This window comes from Podarcis vaucheri (genome assembly GCF_965113315.1).
Source record: "Podarcis vaucheri genome assembly, chromosome: 14".
NCBI classification, from domain to species: Eukaryota; Metazoa; Chordata; class Lepidosauria; order Squamata; family Lacertidae; genus Podarcis; species Podarcis vaucheri.
In genome coordinates this window covers 14,055,247-14,077,594 of record NC_138752.1, presented here as the reverse complement: position 1 = coordinate 14,077,594, position 22,348 = coordinate 14,055,247, and the positions used below count along the sequence as shown (strand labels likewise).

The following is a 22,348-nucleotide window of genomic DNA, read 5'->3' as shown; positions in this document are numbered from 1 at the left end:
AAAAATCACTGTGAAGTTTCGAGGCTGTGTCACTGACTGATAGTCTATATCTTGCAGAACACCCTTTCGGTCTCCGTCTTGTATATTGGGCAGGGGGGACATTTGGCCCTCCAGATTGATTGGTCTATTTCTTGTATTTCTATGCCACTTTTCATTCAAATGAACCTCAAACCAGCTTACAATCAATAAATAACCATAACATAATAAAAACATAATAGCACAACGAGAATACAGCATACATCATATAAAATAATTAACAAATTATCGATAAAACAATTGCAATCTATAAAAAAACTTAACAAAACAGCAACTAAACAATAAGCTAAACCTCGCAATCCTGGCATGCCATGTGATTAACAAATCAATGCAGCATTTAGAATCTATAAAACAATATTAAAAATATTAACAAAATAGCAATTGAAATATAAGCTAGGCCCTAAGATGTTTAGTTCAGATGTTGCTGAACTAAAACAATGAGCTGATGGTAGTTTGGTAACATTTGGGGGGCCAAAGTTTCCCCACCCATGTGGTGTAAGAAGTCTAGGCTCCCCTGATTCATTGAGAAGCCATGAATTGTGGTGGTATGTGGCATAGGGGGAGGAATAGCATACTTCACTCTGTGTGGCTGAGCATGTTTCGGTATGCATCGCCTAGGTAAAGGGACCCCTGACCATTAGGTCCAGTCATGACTGACTCTGGGGTTGCAGCGCTCATCTCGCTTTATTGGCCGAGGGAGCTGGTGTACAGCTTCTGGGTCATGTGGCCAGCATGACTAAGCCACTTCTGGCAAACCAGAGCAGCACACGGAAACCTTCCCGCCGGAGCAGTACCTATTTATCTACTTGCACTTTGACGTGCTTTCGAACTGCTAGGTGGGCAGGAGCAGGGACCAAGCAACGGGAGCTCACCCCGTCACAGGGATTCGAACCGCCGACCTTCTGATCAGCAAGTCCTAGGCCCTGTGGTTTAACCCACAGCACCACCTGTGTCCCTATGCATCGCCTAAAGGTAAAGGTAAAGGTACCCCTGCCCGAACGGGCCAGTCTTGACAGACTCTGGGGTTTGTGCGCCCATCTCACTCAAGAGGCCGGGGGCCAGCGCTGTCCGGAGACACTTCCGGGTCACGTGGCCAGCGTGACAAGCTGCATCTGGCGAGCCAGCGCAGCACACGGAACGCCGTTTACCTTCCCGCTGGTAAGCGGTACCTATTTATCTACTTGCACCCGGGGATGCTTTCGAACTGCTAGGTTGGCAGGCGCTGGGACCGAGCAGCGGGAGCGCACCCCGCCGCGGGGATTCGAACTGCCGACCTTTCGATCGGCAAGCCCTAGGCGCTGAGGCTTTAACCCACAGCGCCACCCGCGTCCCATGCATCGCCTAGCTGCATCTAATTTGTCTATGGCTAGGAGGTCACCTAGCTATGGCTCTGCATATGTCCACAAAGAACATGACCAAGACCGCCTACTGCATAGATCCTCCTGATTGGATAAGAGTCTGAAAACTTCCTGTGCAGTCATCACGTAATGGAACTCCCCATTTAGTCTGCATCTATAAAATATGACTTTTTCTAAGTGTTACGTCGAGGCTATTATTGTCATGGAAAATTTAATTGCTTTATTCTCTTTGTAAACTGCACTGAAGATTTTTTTTTTTTTACAATCAAGTGGTGTATATATTTTATGAAATAAAATACATGGATAAATTTGCTGGTGGTGGCTTTGTGCATTGCACAATCTAGAGGCTTAGATGCAATGCAGTAGGCACCAGGTTGTCGTTGATGAACACAGAGGCAGGTTAATAAGATGCAAAAGCACAGCTGGTTATGGTTTTCAAGTCAGTTACTTGGGTGTAAGCTTATGCCCAGTATATAGGTAAAGCTAAAAGACCCCTGGATGGTTAAGTCCAGTCAAAGGTGACTTTACCTTTACTCAGTATACAGAATACGCCTTACGCAATTACTTTATGTAAGATGCTAATACAGTCACTCATAGTTGTATGTCAGTACTCAGTACTGTTTGCTGCAGGAGCTCTGCTTTTCTGCCAAAAAAGAAACACTTGCCTTGATAATTGAAAAAACCTCTAGCCTTCTTCTCATTGTTGCTTGGAATGACGGTTCCAATGAAGAAATTTGCAATAGCAGCAAGAAGGATAAATAGAAGAACAACTTGGGCCTGTAAAGCCAAGTTAAGAGATTATTTTTGGTAGAGGACTTGCGTTCAACATTTGCTTTTCATAAGCTACTTCAGAACTTGATGCAGTTGCAAAGTGGCATGATATTTGTACAGCTTAAAAAAGTTGGGAGCCGAAACACTAAAAAGAGAGTTAGTCACATTTTTAAAAGTCTCATTAATTTCAGTAGGTGCTAAGGATGAGGAATATCTTCAGCAGCGTGGCACAAAGAGTCTCTCCCATACTCAACTCTTTGACTTACTGTCTGGTAACTGCAAAGGCTGGCACAAGTAACAGGAAGTGGGAATCTGTGATTTGCATACCCTCCAACATTTCTCCAATGAAAATAGGGACGTCCCATTCCATATTGATAATTTTACTATTTATACCCCATACATCTTACTGGGATGCCCCCGTCACTCTGGGCAGCTTCCAACATATATAAAAACACAATTTAACATTATAAAAAAAACCTTTCCTATACAGCATTGCCTTCAGATGGCTTGGAAGTCAAATTCCATACCCTCCAACATTCATCCAATGAAAATAGGGACATCCTACCATTCCTGCCAACATTTCTCCAGTGAAAATAGGAACATCCTAAGGAAAAGTGGGACATTTGGGGATCAAATAAAAAACCAGGGCGGCTTCTCTAAATGAGGGACATCCCTGAAAAATAGGTGTAATGATCTCTGGCAGGAAAGCAAGTCCTGATAAGAAGTAATGGCTCTGGCAATTTTATGTATGTTTATTTACAGAAAGACACATCCAGAGCCTGGCTTCTCGCCTGCTCACATCTACATTTGTTGGTCAGTCTGAAGTTTCGCCCCTCCCATAGCAGGAAGGACGCCAGACTCCCACCTTTCTCCTCTTGCCCTTCCGTTGCCTTCTGATTTTATCCAGATGCCTAGAACGGGGACCGAAAGGCTCCCCCTCCTCCCCACCTTCACTCGACACAGACTCAGACCTCTGCTTATCTGCTGATTGCCTAGCAACTCTCTGGCTGCCTTCCAACTCTCCCTCTCCTTGACAACTAATAGAGCCTTCTCCGGAAAGGGGGGGTCAAACTGCCCTTTCTCGATTCTGTCAGCCAGTTCTCATCTGCAGAGTCAGTCCCTCATTCACTTAGTTCAATCTCTGAGTCTAACTCATCCCCTGTGCTCTGGAGGGGCCACATTCTTGACAATATTGGAGGGTCTGGATTTGATATCTCATCTCTACTCCTCGCAGCAAGTGGCAGCTGTGCGGTGTGTGTTTGTGATCTGGAATGAGGCCGTGGTGTGGGAGAGGAGCACAGAGCCTTTCCCCAATCACCCTCTCAAAGCTGCCCCTTGCCCCATCATGGGGAAGGGACAGCACCTAAGTTTATCCCAATCAAATAAACAACTCCAACCACAGATCCCTGCCATGTGGTCTAGCTAGTCTAATTAGATGTTTCAATGCATTGAATGAAACAGCAGTAAAATTGCTGTTTATAGCAACTGGAATTCAAAGGCAATGGATCTAGAACATAGCCATCACGGCAAATAGCTGTTGATAGCCTTCACTAATCTAATTTTAAAGCCATTCAAGTTGGTTGCCATCATTGCTTCCAGTGGCAGCGAGTTCCACAGTTTAACTACGCGCTGCACGGAGAAGTGTTTTCTTTTCTCTATCCTGAATCTTCTGATGCTCGACTTCATTAGATTGACAGGAGTTCTAGTGTTATGAGAAAGGGAGAAAAACATACCCTATCCCAGGCATAGGCAAACTCTGGCCCTCCAGATGTTTGGGACTACAATTCCCATCATCCCTAGCTAACAGGACCAGTGGTCAGGGATGGTGGGAATTGTAGTCCCAAACATCTAGATGGCCAGAGTTTGCCTATGCCTGTCCTATCCTCTATAAAATTCTATCATGTTATGTCTTCCTCTCCTTTTCTCTAAACCGAAAAGTCCCAACGCTGCAACTTTTCCTGTTGTCCCTTTATGCATTTTTCTAACACATTCCTTTTCATTGGGTGGAGGTTTGCTTGTGTGTGTGATACAGTGGTACTTCGGTTCTTAAACGTCTCTGTTGACAAACATTTCGGCACCCGAATGCCGAAAACCCAGAAGTCAATGTTTCTGTTTTTGAGTGAGTCTTGGAAGTCAAACGTCTTCCACTGAGCGTGTTTTTCAATTTTCTCAATGAATTTGCAAAGATCCCTTTGCACCTCGGTTTTTGAATGTTTCAAAAGTCGAACAGTCTTCCAGAACGGATAACGTTCGAGAACCGAGGTACCAGTGTGTGTGTGTGTGTGTGTGTATGCATGTGTATGTGTGTGTGTGTGCGCGCGCGCACATATCTTTGATATTGGATGGGGTATTTGTGCATTTTGTACCTATACCTTAGTAAAAATGGGCTGTCGACACAAGACTCTGCAGCAAAACCACCTTGGCTTCTACAAAAACTGAGCATTCGCCTTCTCTAAACAGTTTTAATATTGAGAATGTTTTACCTTGGCTTCCCATTCCATACCGGCCACAGAAATGCCCAAAAGAATGACTACCGTTATAGCACCAATTATTCGGATGTCGTTGGTTGCATCAACCATGATTGCGTTGCTGTTCTGGGGGGAGGAAAGAGTGAGAAAGAAATGATTAAGGATATAGTTTCTGCAAGATAGTTTCTGGCAGCAACATAAAACAGAAGGAAATGACTAAAGAGGGATTCTGCACATTCCATGGGTAATGAGCCCTGAGTTTCACATTTCTTATGACGGTTGAGCCTCTGTCGTCAAGGTTATTGGCTTGCTAATTAGAACCCTAATTCCCTTTAGTAATTTCGGAACTCTTAACAGCCCTGTAAGAAACATTTCTTTGACCTGGTAGTAGTGGAGGAAAAGCTTATAAATTAGAATTTATGATACATTTAGGGAGTTCTAATTCATGAATAAGGTTGCCGCTTAACACATTTATTAGACCTATGATTGTTATTTATTTTTTTTAAAAAGTTATTAGCCAAGGTTCCCTTGCATAACCACATGTAAAGTCTTGCGAGCACGTACCTTCAGCAGCTCCACGACGGTTTCTGCAAATCCAACGACGTACATGGCTACTGCCACGGCATTGGCAAAGGCAAAGATTAGACCAATGGAGCCCCCAAACTCAGGTCCTAAACTTCTGGAGATGAGGTAGTAAGCGCCACCTGTCAACGCAGCAAAGAGTTTCTTTGAGCACATTAACAGAGCTGCCCAAGACATATATACCAAGGATCTCATGCCCAGTTGCAGAGAGTACAACTCCTGTATTGCACACTCTCCACTGTATGCGATTGGAGATTTCAACCTTGGGCATCATCAGCTATGATGTTGCAAAGGATCCTGGGAGTATCTCTCGGGTTACAAGCTGCTTTGTTGCCCCCTTCCTAAGAGTATTGCTGCCCCATACTAATGGAACTCAAGCTGTTGGGCTAGTTCTACATGTTCCCCAGGGATGGGGAAGCTGTTTTTGGACTCCAGATGTTTTTGAACTTCAGTTCCCAGCAGCCCCAAGCAAGATATCCTGTGGTGAAGCATCATGGGATTGGTAGTCTGACAAGAACTGAAGGGTCTTTGATTCCCCTGCCCTAAACCAACTTATCCAGATTGTAACCTTGTGTGCTTTCTAGAGGGGTTATATAAACTTGCTGCTTTCTCAGTCTGTCAAACAATATATAGTTCTGAAACTAAGGAACTATATATTTCTTAACTTTATTTCTCTCTCTCTCTTTTAATCCATCTTCTATCACTCTTTCTCTCTCTTTTTTCACCTTGTTTCTTCCTTTGCCTCTGGATCTATGTTTTTTATTTTACATTGATTAGTGTTTTAGTCTGGACAAAAAAAGACCTTTGATAATAATCTTGATATCTTTTTAAATCAAATCTAATAAAATTTATTTTAAAATAACAGAACAAAATAACAATATATATTTCTATTAAGGCAATAGCTAAAGTCCTGAAATAACAACAACAACAATTTATTATTTATACCCCGCCCATCTGGCTGGGTATCCCAAGCCACTCTAGGTGGCTCCCAACAGAATTAATGATGATGATGATGATGATGATGATGATAATAATAATAATAATAATAATAATAAACAATACAATGTCAGACATTAAAAACTTCCCTAAACAGGGCTCCCTTCAGATGTCTTCTAAAAGTCAGATAGTTGTTTATTTCCTTGACATCTGATGGGAGGGCGTTCCACAAGGCGGGCGCCACCACCAAGAAGGCCCTCTGCCTAGTTCAGTGCCTCTGAAGTCTTAAGGTTTGTTTCCAAATGAATGTATTTTGGATTGAGTTGGGAGGACCAGGACTGCAGAAATCAAAGTCTAAAGCCTCACTCAGCCATGAAGCTCACTTAGTGGGTGTAGGACAGTTACCATCTCATAGCCCAGCCTAGGAAGATATTTTGCCCTCTGGATATTTTGGACTACAACTCCCATCCTTCTGACCATTGACCATGTTAGCTGAGCCTGATAGGAGTTGTGGTCATGAAAACCTAGAGGGCACCGTGTTGGCTACCCCTGACCTAGTCTGTCCCTCAGTGTTGTTGTGAGGGTGAAGTGTTGTGCAGCAGATCACAAGTGTGCTCCCTGGAATTCCTTGGACAGGTTAATGTGTAATAATAAGGTTCATAAACGTGTACTGTCCCAAAGGCTTCCCCAACCGCATTGCAATCCAATCAAAATATCCCGTGAGAACTAACTTTCTGCAGACAACAGATTTAAACCACCAAGCTTCTTGCAAATGTGCAAAAACAAATGCTAAAACTGAAGACAACTTCTCACCTGGTATTGTGGGTGGCCATACCAAAATCCAAGACCGGAAGACGTGGAGAAATATGGATCTGGAGCCTGAAAAGCTGCATGCACTACTCTGATGATTAGGCAATAGTAGAAGAACTGGTTTCTAATATTTGCATCCAGCCTGGCCAGTCCTGAGGCTGCATAGGTAAAATGTAAAGGACCCCTGGACGGTTAAGTCCAGTCAAAGGCGACTATGGGGTTGCGGCGCTCATCTCGCTTTCAGGACGAGGTAACGGGCGTTTGTCCATAGACAGCTTTCTGGGTCATGTAGCCAGCAGGACTAAACTGCTTCTGGTGCAACAGGACACTGTGATGGAAACCAGAGTGCATGGAAACGCCACTTACCTTCCCACCACAGTGGTACCTATTTATCTACTTGCACTGGTGTGCTTTTGAACTGCTAGGTTGGCAGGAGCTGGGACAGAACAATGGGAATCCACCCCGTCGTGGGGATTCGAACCGCCGACCTTCTGATCGGCAAGCCTAAGAGGCTCAGTGGTTTAGACCACAGCGCCACCTGCGTCCCACTTGAGGCTGCATATTTCAAGGTTCACTGCTATACACTCCCCTCTTTTTATGTAATTGCAATCATACTTGGTAAAAGGATTTTGGCCTTTAGCAGGCATACCTGGTACATATCAATCTATTTGGAATGTGCTCCCACCGGAGGCAGTGACGGCCACCAACTTGGGTAGCTTTAAAAGAAGATTAGACAAATTCCTGAAGTTATCAATGACTATCAATAGCTGCTCGCTGCAATGGCTATGTTCTACTTCCACTGTCAGAGTCAGCCATGCTTCTGGGATACCAGCTTCTGGGAAAGCCACTTCCGAGCTTGGGAGGAGGTGGGGTTGCAGGCTTCACGCCCACCCCACGTGCGCGGGGGCTGTTCCAGCCCCTGCGAGATCCAGGGGAATCCTCGGCTGCATCATCCTCCCCGCCAACCAATCGGCTGGCTGGGGAAGGGGGCGTGGTTAATCCTATTTAGAGCTGGCGCGGCCGAGGCTCCCCCTCTTTTGCATCCACGCCAGCCAGCTGCTCGGTTTTCCCACCCTCCCTCCCTTTAGGCAGGCTCCCTGACTTGCTATGGACTTCAGTTGGTCGCCTCAGGGCCTGGTAGGAATTTTTCCCAATTGGTAATTGGCATATACAGCCAATTGGTTTTTCGCCTACCTCGTAGCAACTCCTTGGCATTGGCGGTTAGGTATTGGCAAGGGAGGGTTAAGTGTATGGGGGGGAGCGCCATCGCCTCCCCCCACAGAGAAGGGTAGTCCGATAAAGGACTCCGGGGGTCGTTGCCCTGTCCGAAGCCTATGGAGGTGTGGGCCCAAGGCACGCCCCCAAGCGGTGACTCCGGGGGAGTTCCTAGTTGACGTGCCTCAGCAGGACTCCCTCTACTGGTGGTTAACTTTTGCCAGTCTTCATGGAATCGGGCTGAAGCCGGCTAGTTGATAGGACCAATGCCTAAGCCAATACCGCTCATTCCTGTAATCAATAAAGTTGTGGCCTGTTTCGCCCATTAACCTTAATTCTTGGTGTCTGTGTCTTTATTTCTTCCTGGGAGGAGGTGGGAACTCGCCATGCAATCACAAGTGGGCAGGGTGCTTTGGCACCCAGGTCCTGCTTGCAGGTTTCCCATAGTCATTGGGTTGACCACTGTGAGATCATCATGCTGGACCACGTGTGTTTTTGGCTTGATACAGAAGGCTCTTCTTATGTTCCTATCTACCGTATTTTTTATTATAGCCACTCATAGTGTTCAACCAGTGAGGAAACTCCTAGGGAAGAGGTCTTGTCAGATTACTCTTATTAAAGCCAATGATTTGGCCAGAAATGTGGTTGCTCCTCAGGAATAATCACATGTGGCCTGAAACATGGGGAATGTGGAGAATAACATCCCCATCCATCTTCTCTGAAATGGAACTCCTGGGATTTCCATATGTAAATATTCTTCATAGGGATTTTCTGCATATGCTTTGTAGAATCACCAAATAATGGATTCAGAAAGAGTCAGGAGACCCAATAAGATAAACCCTTGGTTTGCAGCTTACAAACCAGGATTATCTCCTAGTGCCAGTCTAATTCATAGGACGCCTCAAGAGCAGGTACTTTGTGGAAAGGCACCTGCTGAATAAATGGCTACTTTAAGTATATGAGGTGGTTCTGTACCTCCTTCGAATAACTTTCTCTGCTACTGAACGGCTACAGAGTTGGGAATGTTGTCCTAATATCAACCTGCCTTTCTATAAGGCAAACATTTTGACTGCTAGTTTCAATAAATATGGCGAAATTACCCTCTAATCTAATTTGGCTCTCCTAAATATCCTAAATATTGGTCTTTTTCTCTAGGCTAGGCTAACCAATTAACATCAAGTAATGACCCTGCCTCTTCTCATCCAAGCTGTCTCCCATGCTTCAGTTGAGTCCTTGATACTTAGTCGTTTTGCTCCAATTTATTTGACTTGGATGGGCCAGCACAGTTATCACTTCTCCAGAGATACCTATATTCTTCATTTGAAACACAAAATTGACTCACCTCCTCTTACCACTCCATTTGTACATATGGCAGACATGGAGATACCTGTTAAGGTTGTAACTACCACACTCAGGCAAATAACTACGACTCCAAGACCTGAAAAAATCCCAGAAAAGATGTTTGACCCTTGGTCATATAATTCATGCTAATTTTTTTTATATATATAAAAGAAACCACCGTTTTCTAGTAAGAAGCCACCATCATTCATGGAGAGGGAAGAGGTCTGACTGGCTCTGTTAAATACCTGGAATTCATGTCATCAAGATAAAGAGTAAGACCCTGGACATTGGTGGAGCGTGCCAGAACTAATCCATGTTCTCAAGAGACTTTGTAAGTTAAGGGAATAAGAAACAAGTTAATGAATCCAGTGATCTCCGCGAAGTTTTCCATCTTTAAGCAATCTGGATTGCCATGTCCACTGAAGAAAACCTGCAATGTTCTGAATACATTAAAAAAAAATGAAAGAGAAAAAGAACGAAAGCATCTCCAGGAAAATAAGATGATTCTGTTTCTCCATCGGTCTCGGACAGGATCATCTGACCTTTGTGAACTGAACGTTTTGATTCAGGAAAAAGATTAAGAATCAGTAAATTATAGCGTCTCAATACTGCTGATCATACAACTCACCTTCTGATTCCTTTGAGTCTACTGTCCACTGTGCTGTTATTTTAGGTTGAGGAACCCTTTGACTTGTCTAATAGTAAGACAATACATGGGAAACTATTTCTGAACACCAAGAATAAGAGGGCTGGGGAGAAACATCCTAAATATATATTTTTTTTACCTCCACGGACAAAACCATTAGTTGCTATTGCAGAAGTTGATAAGCCAGTAATAGAGGTGACCATGGTGGCAAGGAGGATAATGATAACTCCAAGACCTGTCAGCAATGAAAAGATGAAAAATGTAACTTATGGCTCGTAACTCACTACAATTGTTATTTAAAGTAGTAGAGAAATCAGACTTTGTCTTTCACTGGTAAAACCGCTTCATCATTACAGCTATATGAACATCTGTTTCCTCCTCTTCCTCAGTTTAGCTATGTCACGTAAGACTATATAAGCCAGAGTGCTGCATGCTCTAGTTATCTCATCATGCTTGGACTACTGCAATGTGCTGTATGTGGGGCTACCTTTGAAGGTGACCCGGAAAGTATAACTAATCCAGAATGCGGCAGCTAGACTGGTGACTGGGAGCTGAGACCATATGACACCGGTCCTGAAAGACCTACATTGGCTCCCAGTATGTTTCTGAGCACAATTCAAAGTGTTGTTGCTGACCTTTAAAGCCCTAAACGGCCTTGGTCCTGTATACCTGAAGGAGCATCTCCACCCCCATCATTCTGCCCAGACACTGAGGTCCAGCTCCAAGGGCCTTCTGGTGGTTCCCTCACTGCGAGAAGTGAGGTTACTTGGAACCACGCAGATAGCATTCTCAGTGGTGGTGCCCACCCTGTGGAATGCCCTCCCATCAGATGTCAAGGAAATAGACAACTATCTGACTTTCAGAAAACATCTGAAGGCAGCCCTGTTTAGGAAAGTTTTTAATGTCTGATGTTTTATTGTGTTTTTAAAATTCTGTTGGAAGCCGCCCACAGTGGCTGGTATAAATAAATTATTATTATTATTATTATTATTATTATTATTATTATTATTATTATTACTATTATTGACCTTCATTGGGTCCCAGTATGTTTCTGAGCACAATTCAAAGTGTTAGTGTGACCTTTAAATCCCTAAATGGCCTCAGGGTATAAATAAATTATTATTATTATTATTATTATTATTATTATTATTATTATTATTATTATGTTAGGAATCAGATCCTCATAATGTTCTGTATAGCACTTGGTAAATTTTGGTTCAATAACCATATTGTAATCAACGGGAGCAGCAGTAGGAGACAAAGCATGGGGTCTGTATCCAACTAAATAATTGGGCACATGGAAAAACCTACATGAATGTATTGGAACTTCTCTCTCCCCTCATGTGCCCCCTGCACCACCCCCAGCTCTGTTCTGGGGGGTTGGAGAAACCACCACAGCAAACTTTGGGGTACACTGGGGGAGAAGATGGAGAGGAAGTTACAGTGGTGCCTCGCAAGACGAAAAGAATCCGTTCTGTGATTCTCTTCGTCTAGCGGTTTTTTCGTCTTGCGAAGCAAGCCCACTGACGGATTAGCGGATTAGGGCTATTAGCGGCTTTTAGCAGCTTAGTGGCTTATCGGATCAGCTGATAAGCAGCTTAGCGGCTTAGAAAAAGGGGGGGGAGGGAAAAAACCCCGCAGGAACTCACAAGACATTTTCGTCTTGCGAAGCAAGCCCATAGGAGATTCGTTTTGCGAAGCACCTCCAAAACGGAAAACTCTTTTGTCTAGCGAGTTTTCCGTCTTGCGAGGCATTCGTCTTGCGGGGCACCACTGTATGTTGTGCTCATATAAGTTACTCTATGTGTGCCTTGAGAGCCAGTGTGGTGTAGTGGTTAAGAGCGGGTTCGTGTCTCCGCTCCTCCACATGCAGCTGCTGGGTGACCTTGGGCCAGTCACACTTCTGTGAAGTCTCTCAGCCCCACTCACCTCACAGAGTGTTTGTTGTGGGGGAGAAAGGGAAAGGAGAATGTTAGCCGCTTTGAGACTCCTGAAGGGGAGTGAAAGGCGGGATATCAAATCCAAACTCTTCTTCTTCTTCTTCTTGATTTAGTTGGCTACAAGCCTGAGTACCTGCGTTTGTTCGCATTCATCCCTTGCAGCTAACAAAATTAGGCTTTATTTCATCCAGGTTAAAGACCCAGTCTGGAACCCCCGACTCACATTTACACACACACACACACACACACACACACACACACACAGGCAGGGAGCCTCAATGGCGTCCTCTGGAGGCTTCGCCAGGGGCAAAAAACCTGGCTAGTTCCATTATAGCGACAGCTTTGCTTCACTTATCTGCCTGCTCCATCTGTTGTCTCCTCCTCAGTCAACATATTGATTGCAAGCTGCTTGCAGACTTTTCTTGCCTTCATGGTATCTGTTGATCCTATTTTAATAAGTAATACCGTACAGTGGTACCTTGGGTTACAGACGCTTCAGGTTACAGACTCCGCTAACCCAGAAATAGTACCTCAGGTTAAGAACTTTGCTTCAGGACGAGAACAGAAATTGTGTAGCAGCGGTGCGGCGGCAGCAGGAGGCCCCATTAGCTAAAGTGGTACCTCAGGTTAACAACAGTTTCAGGTTAAGAACGGACCTCTGGAACAAATTAAATTCTTAACCTGAGGTACCACTGTACTTTTCCATGTGCAAGACGCCCCCATGTATAAGATGACCCCTATATTTTTTAAACCTAAAATTAAGAAAACAAAACCCTAAAATAGAAGTGAAAAGCTGGATGATCTGTGGTGGCGGCGACAATTTGTTTATCTTTTTGGGGGGCGATTGCATGAGGAGCATGCAGTGCACCGTAGTGCAGAAGCAAAGTGCAGAACAGTGGACACCACACACTTTTCCTCGGCGGCAGCCGCTGTGGTGGCGACGGAGGAGAAGGCGGTTCCCAGGGAGGACGTTGAGGAAGCGCCAGGGGAAGGCAGTGCCCGTTCTGCTCTGGGCCATGCCATGGAGCAAACTGAGATGAGGAAGGGAGTGAGCGGGCTGGGGGAAGGGTGGGAGTTTGAGAGGGGAAGAGGGGGAAAAGGAAAGAAGGGCAAGGAGAGGTAGCAGAGGCAGCTCTCAGCAGCGGCGGTGGCAGCGGAGGCAGCTCCTATGGCAGGGGTCTGCAACCTTTAAGACAAAAAGAGCCACTTGGACCCGTTTCCGAAGGGAAAAAAACTGGGAGCTGCAAAACTCGACATTATAAAAATAACTTTTTTGTCACTTTTTATTATTTCTTTGTTTGACCCCTCAGAATTGCTCCTCCTCATAGAAATAAACTTTATTTAATAAGTTACCTTTTTGTGTGTGTGTGTTCTTCACTCCCCTTCAAAACAGTGACCAGCGTACATGCCCCTTTTCAATGCAGTGACCAGCGTACATGCCCCTTACAATGTAGCGGGCGGGCGGGAAGGTGACGTCGGGATGGTGTGTGACTAACACACGCACTGCCCCCATGCGACGTCACAGCCAGTACAGCGCCTGCCACAGTGGGGAGTGTCGGGGCGCACAATGCGCCTCCTCCCCTCGCTAGTATCCGCCCCGGAGCCGCAGCAAAGGTGTAAAAGAGCCACATGCAGCTCCGGAGCCGCGGGTTGCAGACCCCTGTCCTATGGTCAAGCCGGTGGGGGCTTCAGGAGGCAAGCCAGTTGCCAGCATGCAGCCCGGAGGGGGAGGAGAAAGGGGAGAAGGCAGCAGGAGGGACTGCCTCAGCCTGCCCGAGACAAAATCCCGGACATATTCAGGGGTCAGCAAACTTTTTCAGCCACGGGCCAGTCCACACTCCCTCAGACCTTGTGGGGGCCCGCTCTCTCTCTATATATTATTATTATTATTATTTTGGGGGGGAAATGAACCAATTCCTATGCCCCACAAAAAAACCAGAGACGCATTTTAAATAAAAGCACACCATTCTACTCCTGTAAAAACACCAGGCAGGCCCCACAAATAACCCAGAGATGTGTTTTCAATAAAAGAACACATTCTACGCATGTAAAAACACGCTGATTCCCGGACCGTCCATGGGCTGGATTCAGAAGGCAATTGGGCCGCATCCAGCCCCCGGGCCTTAGTTTGCCTACGTATGGCTTAAATATTAAAAAAATCCCCCCAGATGCCCATGTTCCGTGTACAAGACGACTCCCATTTTTTTACTAATTTTTTTAAGCGAAAAACCTCGTCTTATACATGGGAAAATACAGTAATTTTGTGGCGCTGGTAGCAGTAATTTCTCCACAGTGCAGTAACCTGCTTCAGAACGGGACAAACCAAAGTCCCAAGCAAAGCAATGTTAATAAATGAGCCCCATTTGGATCATACTATCCGTTATCTCCCTATGTGCCCCACAGATATGCCTTTATTAAGGCAAGATTTAATGCCTTTCCTTCCAGTGTCTTGAATAATAGATTTTCCAATGGTCGGATCTCAGTGGTGTGTGTATGCGATAATAGATCTATAGAATCTTTACAACATATACTATTCTGTTGTTCACTACATTCAGTTTCTCGGATCAGATTTTTGTCCCCTTTATTATTGGAAATCTCAGGTGACTCCTTGGAAACACAGCTAATTCATTTATTGCAAGATTCTGATCCGAGTAGGTCCCTTTCTGTTGCCAGATTTCTGATAACAGTATTAGCCTATAAAAGGAAAAATGGATTACTCTATGATTATTGATTTTGCCTAAATGATATTGATTTATACTGATAATTTGATAATTTAAGCGCTATACTGTTCTTATTTTAATGGAATTTAGAAACTTACGGTCTGAGATGTACTTGATTTAAACATAATTTAATTTATTAATTTTATCTTGTTATACCTGTGTTGCTGTATGATGTATTGAATATGGGCCTATGGCCATAATAATCTATCTATCTATATCTATCTATCTATCTATCTATCTATCTATCTATCTATCTATCTATCTATCATCTATCTATCTCCCTATGTGCAGAAGGGAGCAAGATTATGCCTCTCTCCCACCCAGCACATCCCTCCAAGAACCTGCCCCCATCATTCCTAGACATCCATACCTAGACATTATGTTTGAATAGGCGCACACAATCCAATGCATGCAAAACCAAATTACATCAACCACAACCACCCCACAATCTGGGAACTGACCACTTGATTTGGGCTTATGTACACAGTGGATTTAGATGTGTACAAAATATTCAAATGTTATAACCACACATAGGTGTCTGGGAGCATATCACCGGTATTTGGTGATGAGGAAGCACAGGGACAAGATTGGGGAGCAGATCACCCAAATTCTGAATACTAGCAAATTGTACTTTTGGAATTAAATGTGGGGCGGCGGAAGCAGAGCCATTGTGATAGCTCTTGTTACAAAGTAACGCCAAGCTCTGATTAAAGTTTAGATTAAAAACCCCAGTTGTAAGGGCATTAAATAACATTAAAATGAATGGCTCTTGCCTGTGGCTATTTTCATACCTCGGAACAAAGTAATGCTTCTTGATAATGGCAATAAGTTACTAAACTACCCTTAAAAAAGGAACTAATTTTGCATGAAACCCCTGAGCAAAGTCTTGGCAATGTTAAGATGTGGAGTTTTCATGGCAAGGCATATACTTATATGTGCTTCCAGCTGCAAGGCCTCATTTGGTATGCATCATAAAACCGGCAAGCACCCTTTTGTCAGGCACAGTGCCAGGTGCAAACATGTCATGCTGTGGAGATGGAGAAAACTTCCCGTCTCCCCTTCATTTATTCCAGCACGTTTCCTGCCAAGCCACTCTCCTCTAAATAGCAAAAGTTCTTTCACTGTGTGAACCTGTATATGCCTGCTTAGAAACAAGTTCCACTGAGTTCAGTGGGACTTACTCCCAGGTAAGCATGAAATCAACCCTGAGTGCTCACTGGAAGGACAGATCCTGAAGCTGAGGCTTCAATACATTAGCCACCTCACAAGAAGAGAAGACTCCCTGGAAAAGACTCTGAAGATTGAGGGCACAAGGAGATTGAGGGCACTAGTTCAAAAAGGTTGGCGACCCCTTCCATAATGAAACAAACCCCTAGGAACCTCTTCCTCCTCATTCATTCATTCATTTATTAACAAGATGTATATACCAATTATGTATGGAAGTGAGAGCTGGACCATAAAGAAGATTGATCACTGAAGAATTGATGCTTTTCAATTATGGTGCTGGAGGAGACTCTTGAGAGTCCCATGGACTGCAAGAAGATCAAACCTCTCCATTCTGAAGGAAATCAGCCCTGAGTGCTCACTGGAAGGACAGATCGTGAAGCTGAGGCTCCAATACTTTGGCCACCTCATGAGAAGAGAAGACTCCCTGGAAAAGACCCTGATGTTGGGAAAGATGGAGGGCACAAGGAGAAGGGGGCGACAGAGGACGAGATGGTTGGACAGTGTTCTCGAAGCTACTAACATGAGTTTGACCAAGCTGCGGGAGGCAGTGGAAGACAGGAGTGCCTGGCATGCTCTGATCCGTGGGGTCACGAAGAGTTGGACACGACTAAACAACAACAAAGCATGCACCGGATTAAACCTTAAGGTTTCAAAGCCTAATTGCAGGGTTTTTTTTCATATAGCTCAAATACACATCCAGAAATCCTTATTCCAACAAAATGCCTTTGGAGCAAAAGCCCCATCTGCACTATACATCTACAGCAATATCATTTAAATGGTCATGGCTTCCTGCAAAGAATCCTGGGAACTGTAGTTTGTGAAGGGTGCTGAGAGTTCTTAGGAGAACTCTGTTCCCTTCACGGAGCTATGATTCAGAGAATTCCTCCTCCTAAGAATTGCCTTCAGTGATCTCAATGGGGGGGGGGGAGAGGATGGGGGCAAAATTATAATTTGTTGGCTCTGGCTCCATCTTTCAGTGGCTCTGCTCCACCAACTGTTGGTACTCCTGTCTTGCACCCTACTAGTCCCAACACCACCAGCCACCACTGGGTACAATCCTTAGCCATAATCCCAGTGCATCTGGTGTTCATGTTCAGAAAACAACAACAACTCAGTTATGTGTGGAGAAGCCTTCCCTGTCATTGCTATCTCCCAATCATCTCAGAATCTAGCATTCATCCAAATCCTTCTGGTACAGTCGTACCTAGGTTTGCAAACGCCTTGTGACTCAAATGTTTTGGCTCCCGAACGGTGCAAACCCAGAAGTGAGTGTTCTGGTTTGCGAACGCTCTTTCGGAACTCTAACATCCGACGGGGCTTCCGCGGCTTCCGATTGGCTGCAGGAAGCTCCTGCAGCCAATCAGAAGCCACGCCTTGGTTTTCGAACGTTTTCAGAAGTCGAATGGACTTCCGGAATGGATTCCATTCAAAAACCAAGGCACGACTGTACTTAGGTACACTTTCTGCTCCCTGTAGGAAGACAATTTACAAATGTCTTTGCTCCAACTGGCTTGTTCACATCCACACAGCTTTTGCCTTTTTTACTAAAAAATAATAATAATAATGGTTCATTTTAACTGGGAGTACTTGCCGTCTGAGCACAACTGAACTGTGTGTTTTCTAAAGAAAACAGATTTCACTTCAGGGGTCCCAGCCCCTTAGGAGTAAAATACGGTGTGTACATCATCAACAAAACTCAGGCTGCAAAAGCATTTAGGTGAAGTCTATCTGACATCATCTTCATTTTATCAGGAAGCTTGTGTGTCAATTAGATATTGTTCGAAGTTTACTTTCAGTGATTTTGAGGTGGCTCGGTTTAATATTCCCAGTGCTTTTTTTCTGGGGGGAAACAGGGGTATGCATACCCCTAAACATTTTGTAAATCTTTGTACTTTTGTCCATTTACTGTATTTATTTCCCCCAATTTGAACTATAAAATGGTGATTTTCTTAAATCAAAATGAGATTACCCCTAAACATTTGTTTAGAAAAAAAAGCACTGATTATTCCTGTTATTTTGCAAGTCTGTAGGATGGTGTTGTTCCCCCAACAATGATGTTATTTCCCTGCTAAACATGAAGGCAGCTGTTGTTGACAGGAAACACCCTGCATCAGCTCCTCATAGCTTTTTTCTGCGATAGATTGCACAACAATGAGCAGATAGCCTCACACACGTCATACATACTGATTGTGATTCTCAGATTTCGGTTCACTCCATTAAAAACACACTGTCTAGTTAACATGTGTTTTAGTGATATGCCTTTTAAAAGCAATGTTTTGCAAATTCTCTTGCAGAAATGGGCCATATACCGTATTTTTTGCACCACAACACTCACTTTTTTCCTCCTAGAAAGTAAGGGGAAATGTCTGTGCGTGTTATGGAGGGCATGCCTACGGATTTTCCTCCTCTAAAAACTACGTGCGTGTTATGGTCGGGTGCGTGTTATAGAGCGAAAAATACGGTAAAAAGGCATTGCGTTTACCTTTTATACCGTCTGCAAAAAAAGAAACAGCGTTCTTTCAATTGATCATATCCTGATTCTTGTGTTAGCGCTGCTGTAGTTGGAGCGCCATCTAAAATGACCCAACATTCCTTCTACAACTGCAGTGCAAAATGTGCTTTGGTTTCAGGGAGAGATGGATCTGATGCTAATGGCAGCTTGCCTCCTAGAGCAAATAGTAGCTTGGTATTCATCAGAAGCACCTTGCAATGGGAAGGTAAGCTTCTAAACCTACCCCGGTGTTTTGAAAGGTGAGTCTAAATGCCCTACTAAAGGGCCTTTCTCTACATGTGAAGTCTAGGTTGGCCACAACCATTCCCAGTATGCAGCCCCCGGGAGGACTGACCAAAGGTGAATGCAACTCTCAGGCCAAAGGAGATCTGCCCCACCCCCCATAGGTGCTGTATCAGCAATAGTGTACAGCCAAATATGTACCACCGGAGCATTGGGGGTTTTTTTGGGGGGGGGTTGCTGCTGGAGGGGGTGTTGCTGCTGCTATTGCAGTTGGTTTTTGCAGCTTTATTTTAGATTGTGCTGTGATTTATGTGAAAATTGTTCAGTTTGGTTACATATTTTTTAATGTTTTATTTCTTGTTTATTTTTAAAATAATTTTTTACTAGAATATAAAGAAGAATTCAGAGCTTCTTATCAAATCTCTTCCCCCCCCCAAACTAAAACAGTAATCTAAGTATCTTATCAAAAGGGAAAGAGAGAAGAAAAAGAGCCAGAAAGAAAAAGGGGAAAGAAAAGAATATAAAAATAATAAAGAAATAGTTTAGTTTCATATTTTTTATGTTTTATTTATTGTTTATGTTGTGGTTATGTATTTTTTCATATTGTAAGCCACCTTGAGCATAGTTTGAAGTTGGCAGACAAATAAAATTATATGTGTATGTATGTATGTATGTATGTATGACAGTGCCTCTGCCCGATTAAAGGAAAATCAAAACATACATTGAATGCATACATTCTTGACTATGTGTTACACTTGTTTAAGCTGCTTAGAGCAGATCAGTATGTTGTTGTTGTTGTTGTTGTTGTTGTTGTTGTTGTTGTTGTTGTTGTTGTTGTTATTTATATGCCATCCATCCGACTGGGTTCCCCCAGCCACTCTGGGCAACTTCCAACAAATTAAATCACAATATGACATCAAACATGAAAAACTTCCCTGAACAGGGCTGCCTTCAGATGCCTTAGTTTCATACACCTACCTGGTTAATACAGGGTGGGTACCAAAAAGCCCATGCTCTTCATTATAATTGTATATGTTGTTTTTCCTTTGGGCACACATAGGGAATGATAGTGTAGACCAGTGGATCTGAAACTTAGTGTTATTAGGCTACTCTTTCTATATTGACCTCTGCCTGGAGCAACTAGGCTTCTGGGGGAGTCTCTTAGGAACCTCACTGCTATAGACCCAGGCTGAATATATCCTCTACTTTTACAGCACATTTAAATCACACTGCCTTCCCCGAGAACTCTGAGCACTGCAGTTTGTTAAAGGTGATGGGCATTGTAGCTCCTTAAGGGGTAAACCTCTGAGGGGAAAATTTGTGCTTTGATTATCGTCTTCCAAAGCAACTACTTTACAGTCATACCTTGGGTTACAGATGCTTCAGGTTAGGTTTTTTTTTTTGGGGGGGGGTTACGGACTGCCGAAACCTGGAAGTACCAGAACGGGTTACTCCTGGGTTTTGGTGGTCGCGCATGTGCAGAAGTGCTAAGTCGTGCTTTGCGCATGCGCAGAAGCGCTGAATTGCAACCCGCGCATGCGCAGTTGCGGGTTTGAGCATAGTTTGAGCAACCCAAGCGTCCACTGTATTCCGAACTTAAAAATGGAAAGTGCAGTGCTGGTGATCAACAAAAGAAGTTTACAGACTCTCTCGAGGCAAATCTTTAAAAATGTAATATAAACACCGACAACTGGGAAACACTGGCCTGTGAGCGCTCCAGTTGGAGAACAACCTTTACCAAAGGTGTCATGGGCTTTGAAGGCTCTCGAACTCAGGACGAAAGGGAGAAATGAGCTAAGAGAAAGGCACGCTTGGCAAACCCTCACCGTGATCAACTCCCGCCTGGAAACCTATGTCCCCACTGTGGAAGGACATGTGGATCCAGAATTGTCCTCCACAGTCACTTACGGACTCATTGTTAAAACCGTGTTCATGGAAGACGATCTTACTTGGCTACGAGTGATCGCCAAAGAAGAAGAAGAAAGGTACAGGGTGTACTGAAAGGTACAGGCCCCCTTTCCCACAAATAGGAGTAACTCTGTCTCTAGACTGCATTGCTTCAGACTTCAAAGGGTGTGGGTTTTACAGTATATGATGGATTGCTGTCCCACAAAAGGTGAGGAAACAATCCAACACGGGGAAAACTTGATGTAAGAAGAATGGTTCTCGCCTTTCCCTCCCGCTGATGTGGTAGTTTTCTATAAGCTGTGATTTATATGCTTTTCAAGCTGAAGCATTCGGCCATGTGATTTTCCCACCTGAAATTTGGAATGGGACATGTACAGTCCAGAAACGGGTGGATGGCCTCCGCTTGCTGTTTGTGAGAACCAGACTCTTAAAAAGCTCCCAAAAATAGTCAAATAATTCAAAATGTATGGCTATAAAGATACTGTTGCAGTGCCAAACTGTAAGGTACGTAATTTTCATTTATATTCAGTGCTTGCCACCAACACAGTACTGAATATTAGACTGACACAAGAAACCGCTTTTGGAATAGATAAAGGTTTTTGTCTGAAAAGCTAGATGAAGGTATGATAAGTAAATCCTACTCCATAATCTGATGGTTGGCACATTAGTCCTGATCGATTTAATAGAGTTGTATTCAATGCTAGCCTTTCTCAGAGTAGGCCCATCAAAGTTAATGAGCATGACAAACCTAGGCCCATTAATGTCAAAGTAGGATTTAGTTTGAGACAAAGCATAATTTTGAACTTCCATTTCATGTGGCTCACTGTGGTGCCATCCATGGTCTAGATTCAGGTAGATAGACGTGTTGGTCTGACGCAGTCAAAATATATAAAAAAATAAAATTGTCCAGTAGCACCTTAGAGACCAACTAAGTTTGTTCTTGGTATATATATATAATATTGGTATATATATAATACCAAGAACAAATTTATATATATAATACCAAGAACAAACTTAGTTGGTCTCTAAGGTGCTACTGGACATTATATATATATATATATATATATATACCGTATATATTTTGACTGCGTCAGACCAACACAGCTACCTACCTGAATCATAATTTTGAAAGTATTCACATGTCTGTTCCATTTAAAGATAGCAATTTACACAAAATAGTTTTAAAAAAGATGTTAAACAAATGTCTACCATATACCCATTCACACTTTAGTTTAAAGGCTAATCATCTTTGTTGAAAATTTATCCTGTTTCTCCTTCGTATAGTGGAAAAATACTCTTTAAAAATACATACCAATTCCAGCTTGACCTACAATCCAGGAGAGTCGGATGAAGAGCATCACGCCCCAGATATTCAGCATGCATCTCACCTAAATTATAAACAAAGACAATTGCATCACCATGTAATTGCAGAATGCGAGAGTTTTCCGTGTCTAAAAATAACCAATGGTTTTTAAGACTATGATCAGTTCAGTGGAAATGTTTACCAAGGCTAAGAGACCATAACAGTCAAATATGAAAGTGGTCATAACACAACCAACAACAGCAATGACCAGCGGCCCTTCATGTTGTGTTAAGGCATTTGCTGCAAATGGTGTCATGCAAGTTAGACCCATCCTCTATTCCCCCCAAACCTAC

At 43.6% G+C, this 22,348-nt stretch overlaps 1 protein-coding gene across 3 annotated transcripts in view; it reads right to left on the bottom strand.

Moving 5' to 3' along the window:
- Positions 1–22,348, bottom strand: part of SLC12A1 (solute carrier family 12 member 1) — an 84,584-nt gene that overhangs the window by 53,145 nt on the left and 9,091 nt on the right. For 2 of the 3 annotated variants that reach the window (XM_082198362.1, XM_082198361.1), the window contains exons 4-8: positions 22,005–22,080; positions 9,519–9,614; positions 5,198–5,337; positions 4,649–4,759; positions 2,060–2,171 (exon numbers count right to left, since the gene is read on the bottom strand). In XM_082198362.1, the coding sequence (XP_082054488.1) occupies positions 2,060–2,171; positions 4,649–4,759; positions 5,198–5,337; positions 9,519–9,614; positions 22,005–22,080 (535 nt within the window). Of the gene's footprint in view, positions 1–2,059; positions 2,172–4,648; positions 4,760–5,197; positions 5,338–9,518; positions 9,615–10,302; positions 10,399–22,004; positions 22,081–22,348 lie in introns of all 3 variants that reach the window. The other variant, XM_082198363.1, reaches the window with a different exon arrangement.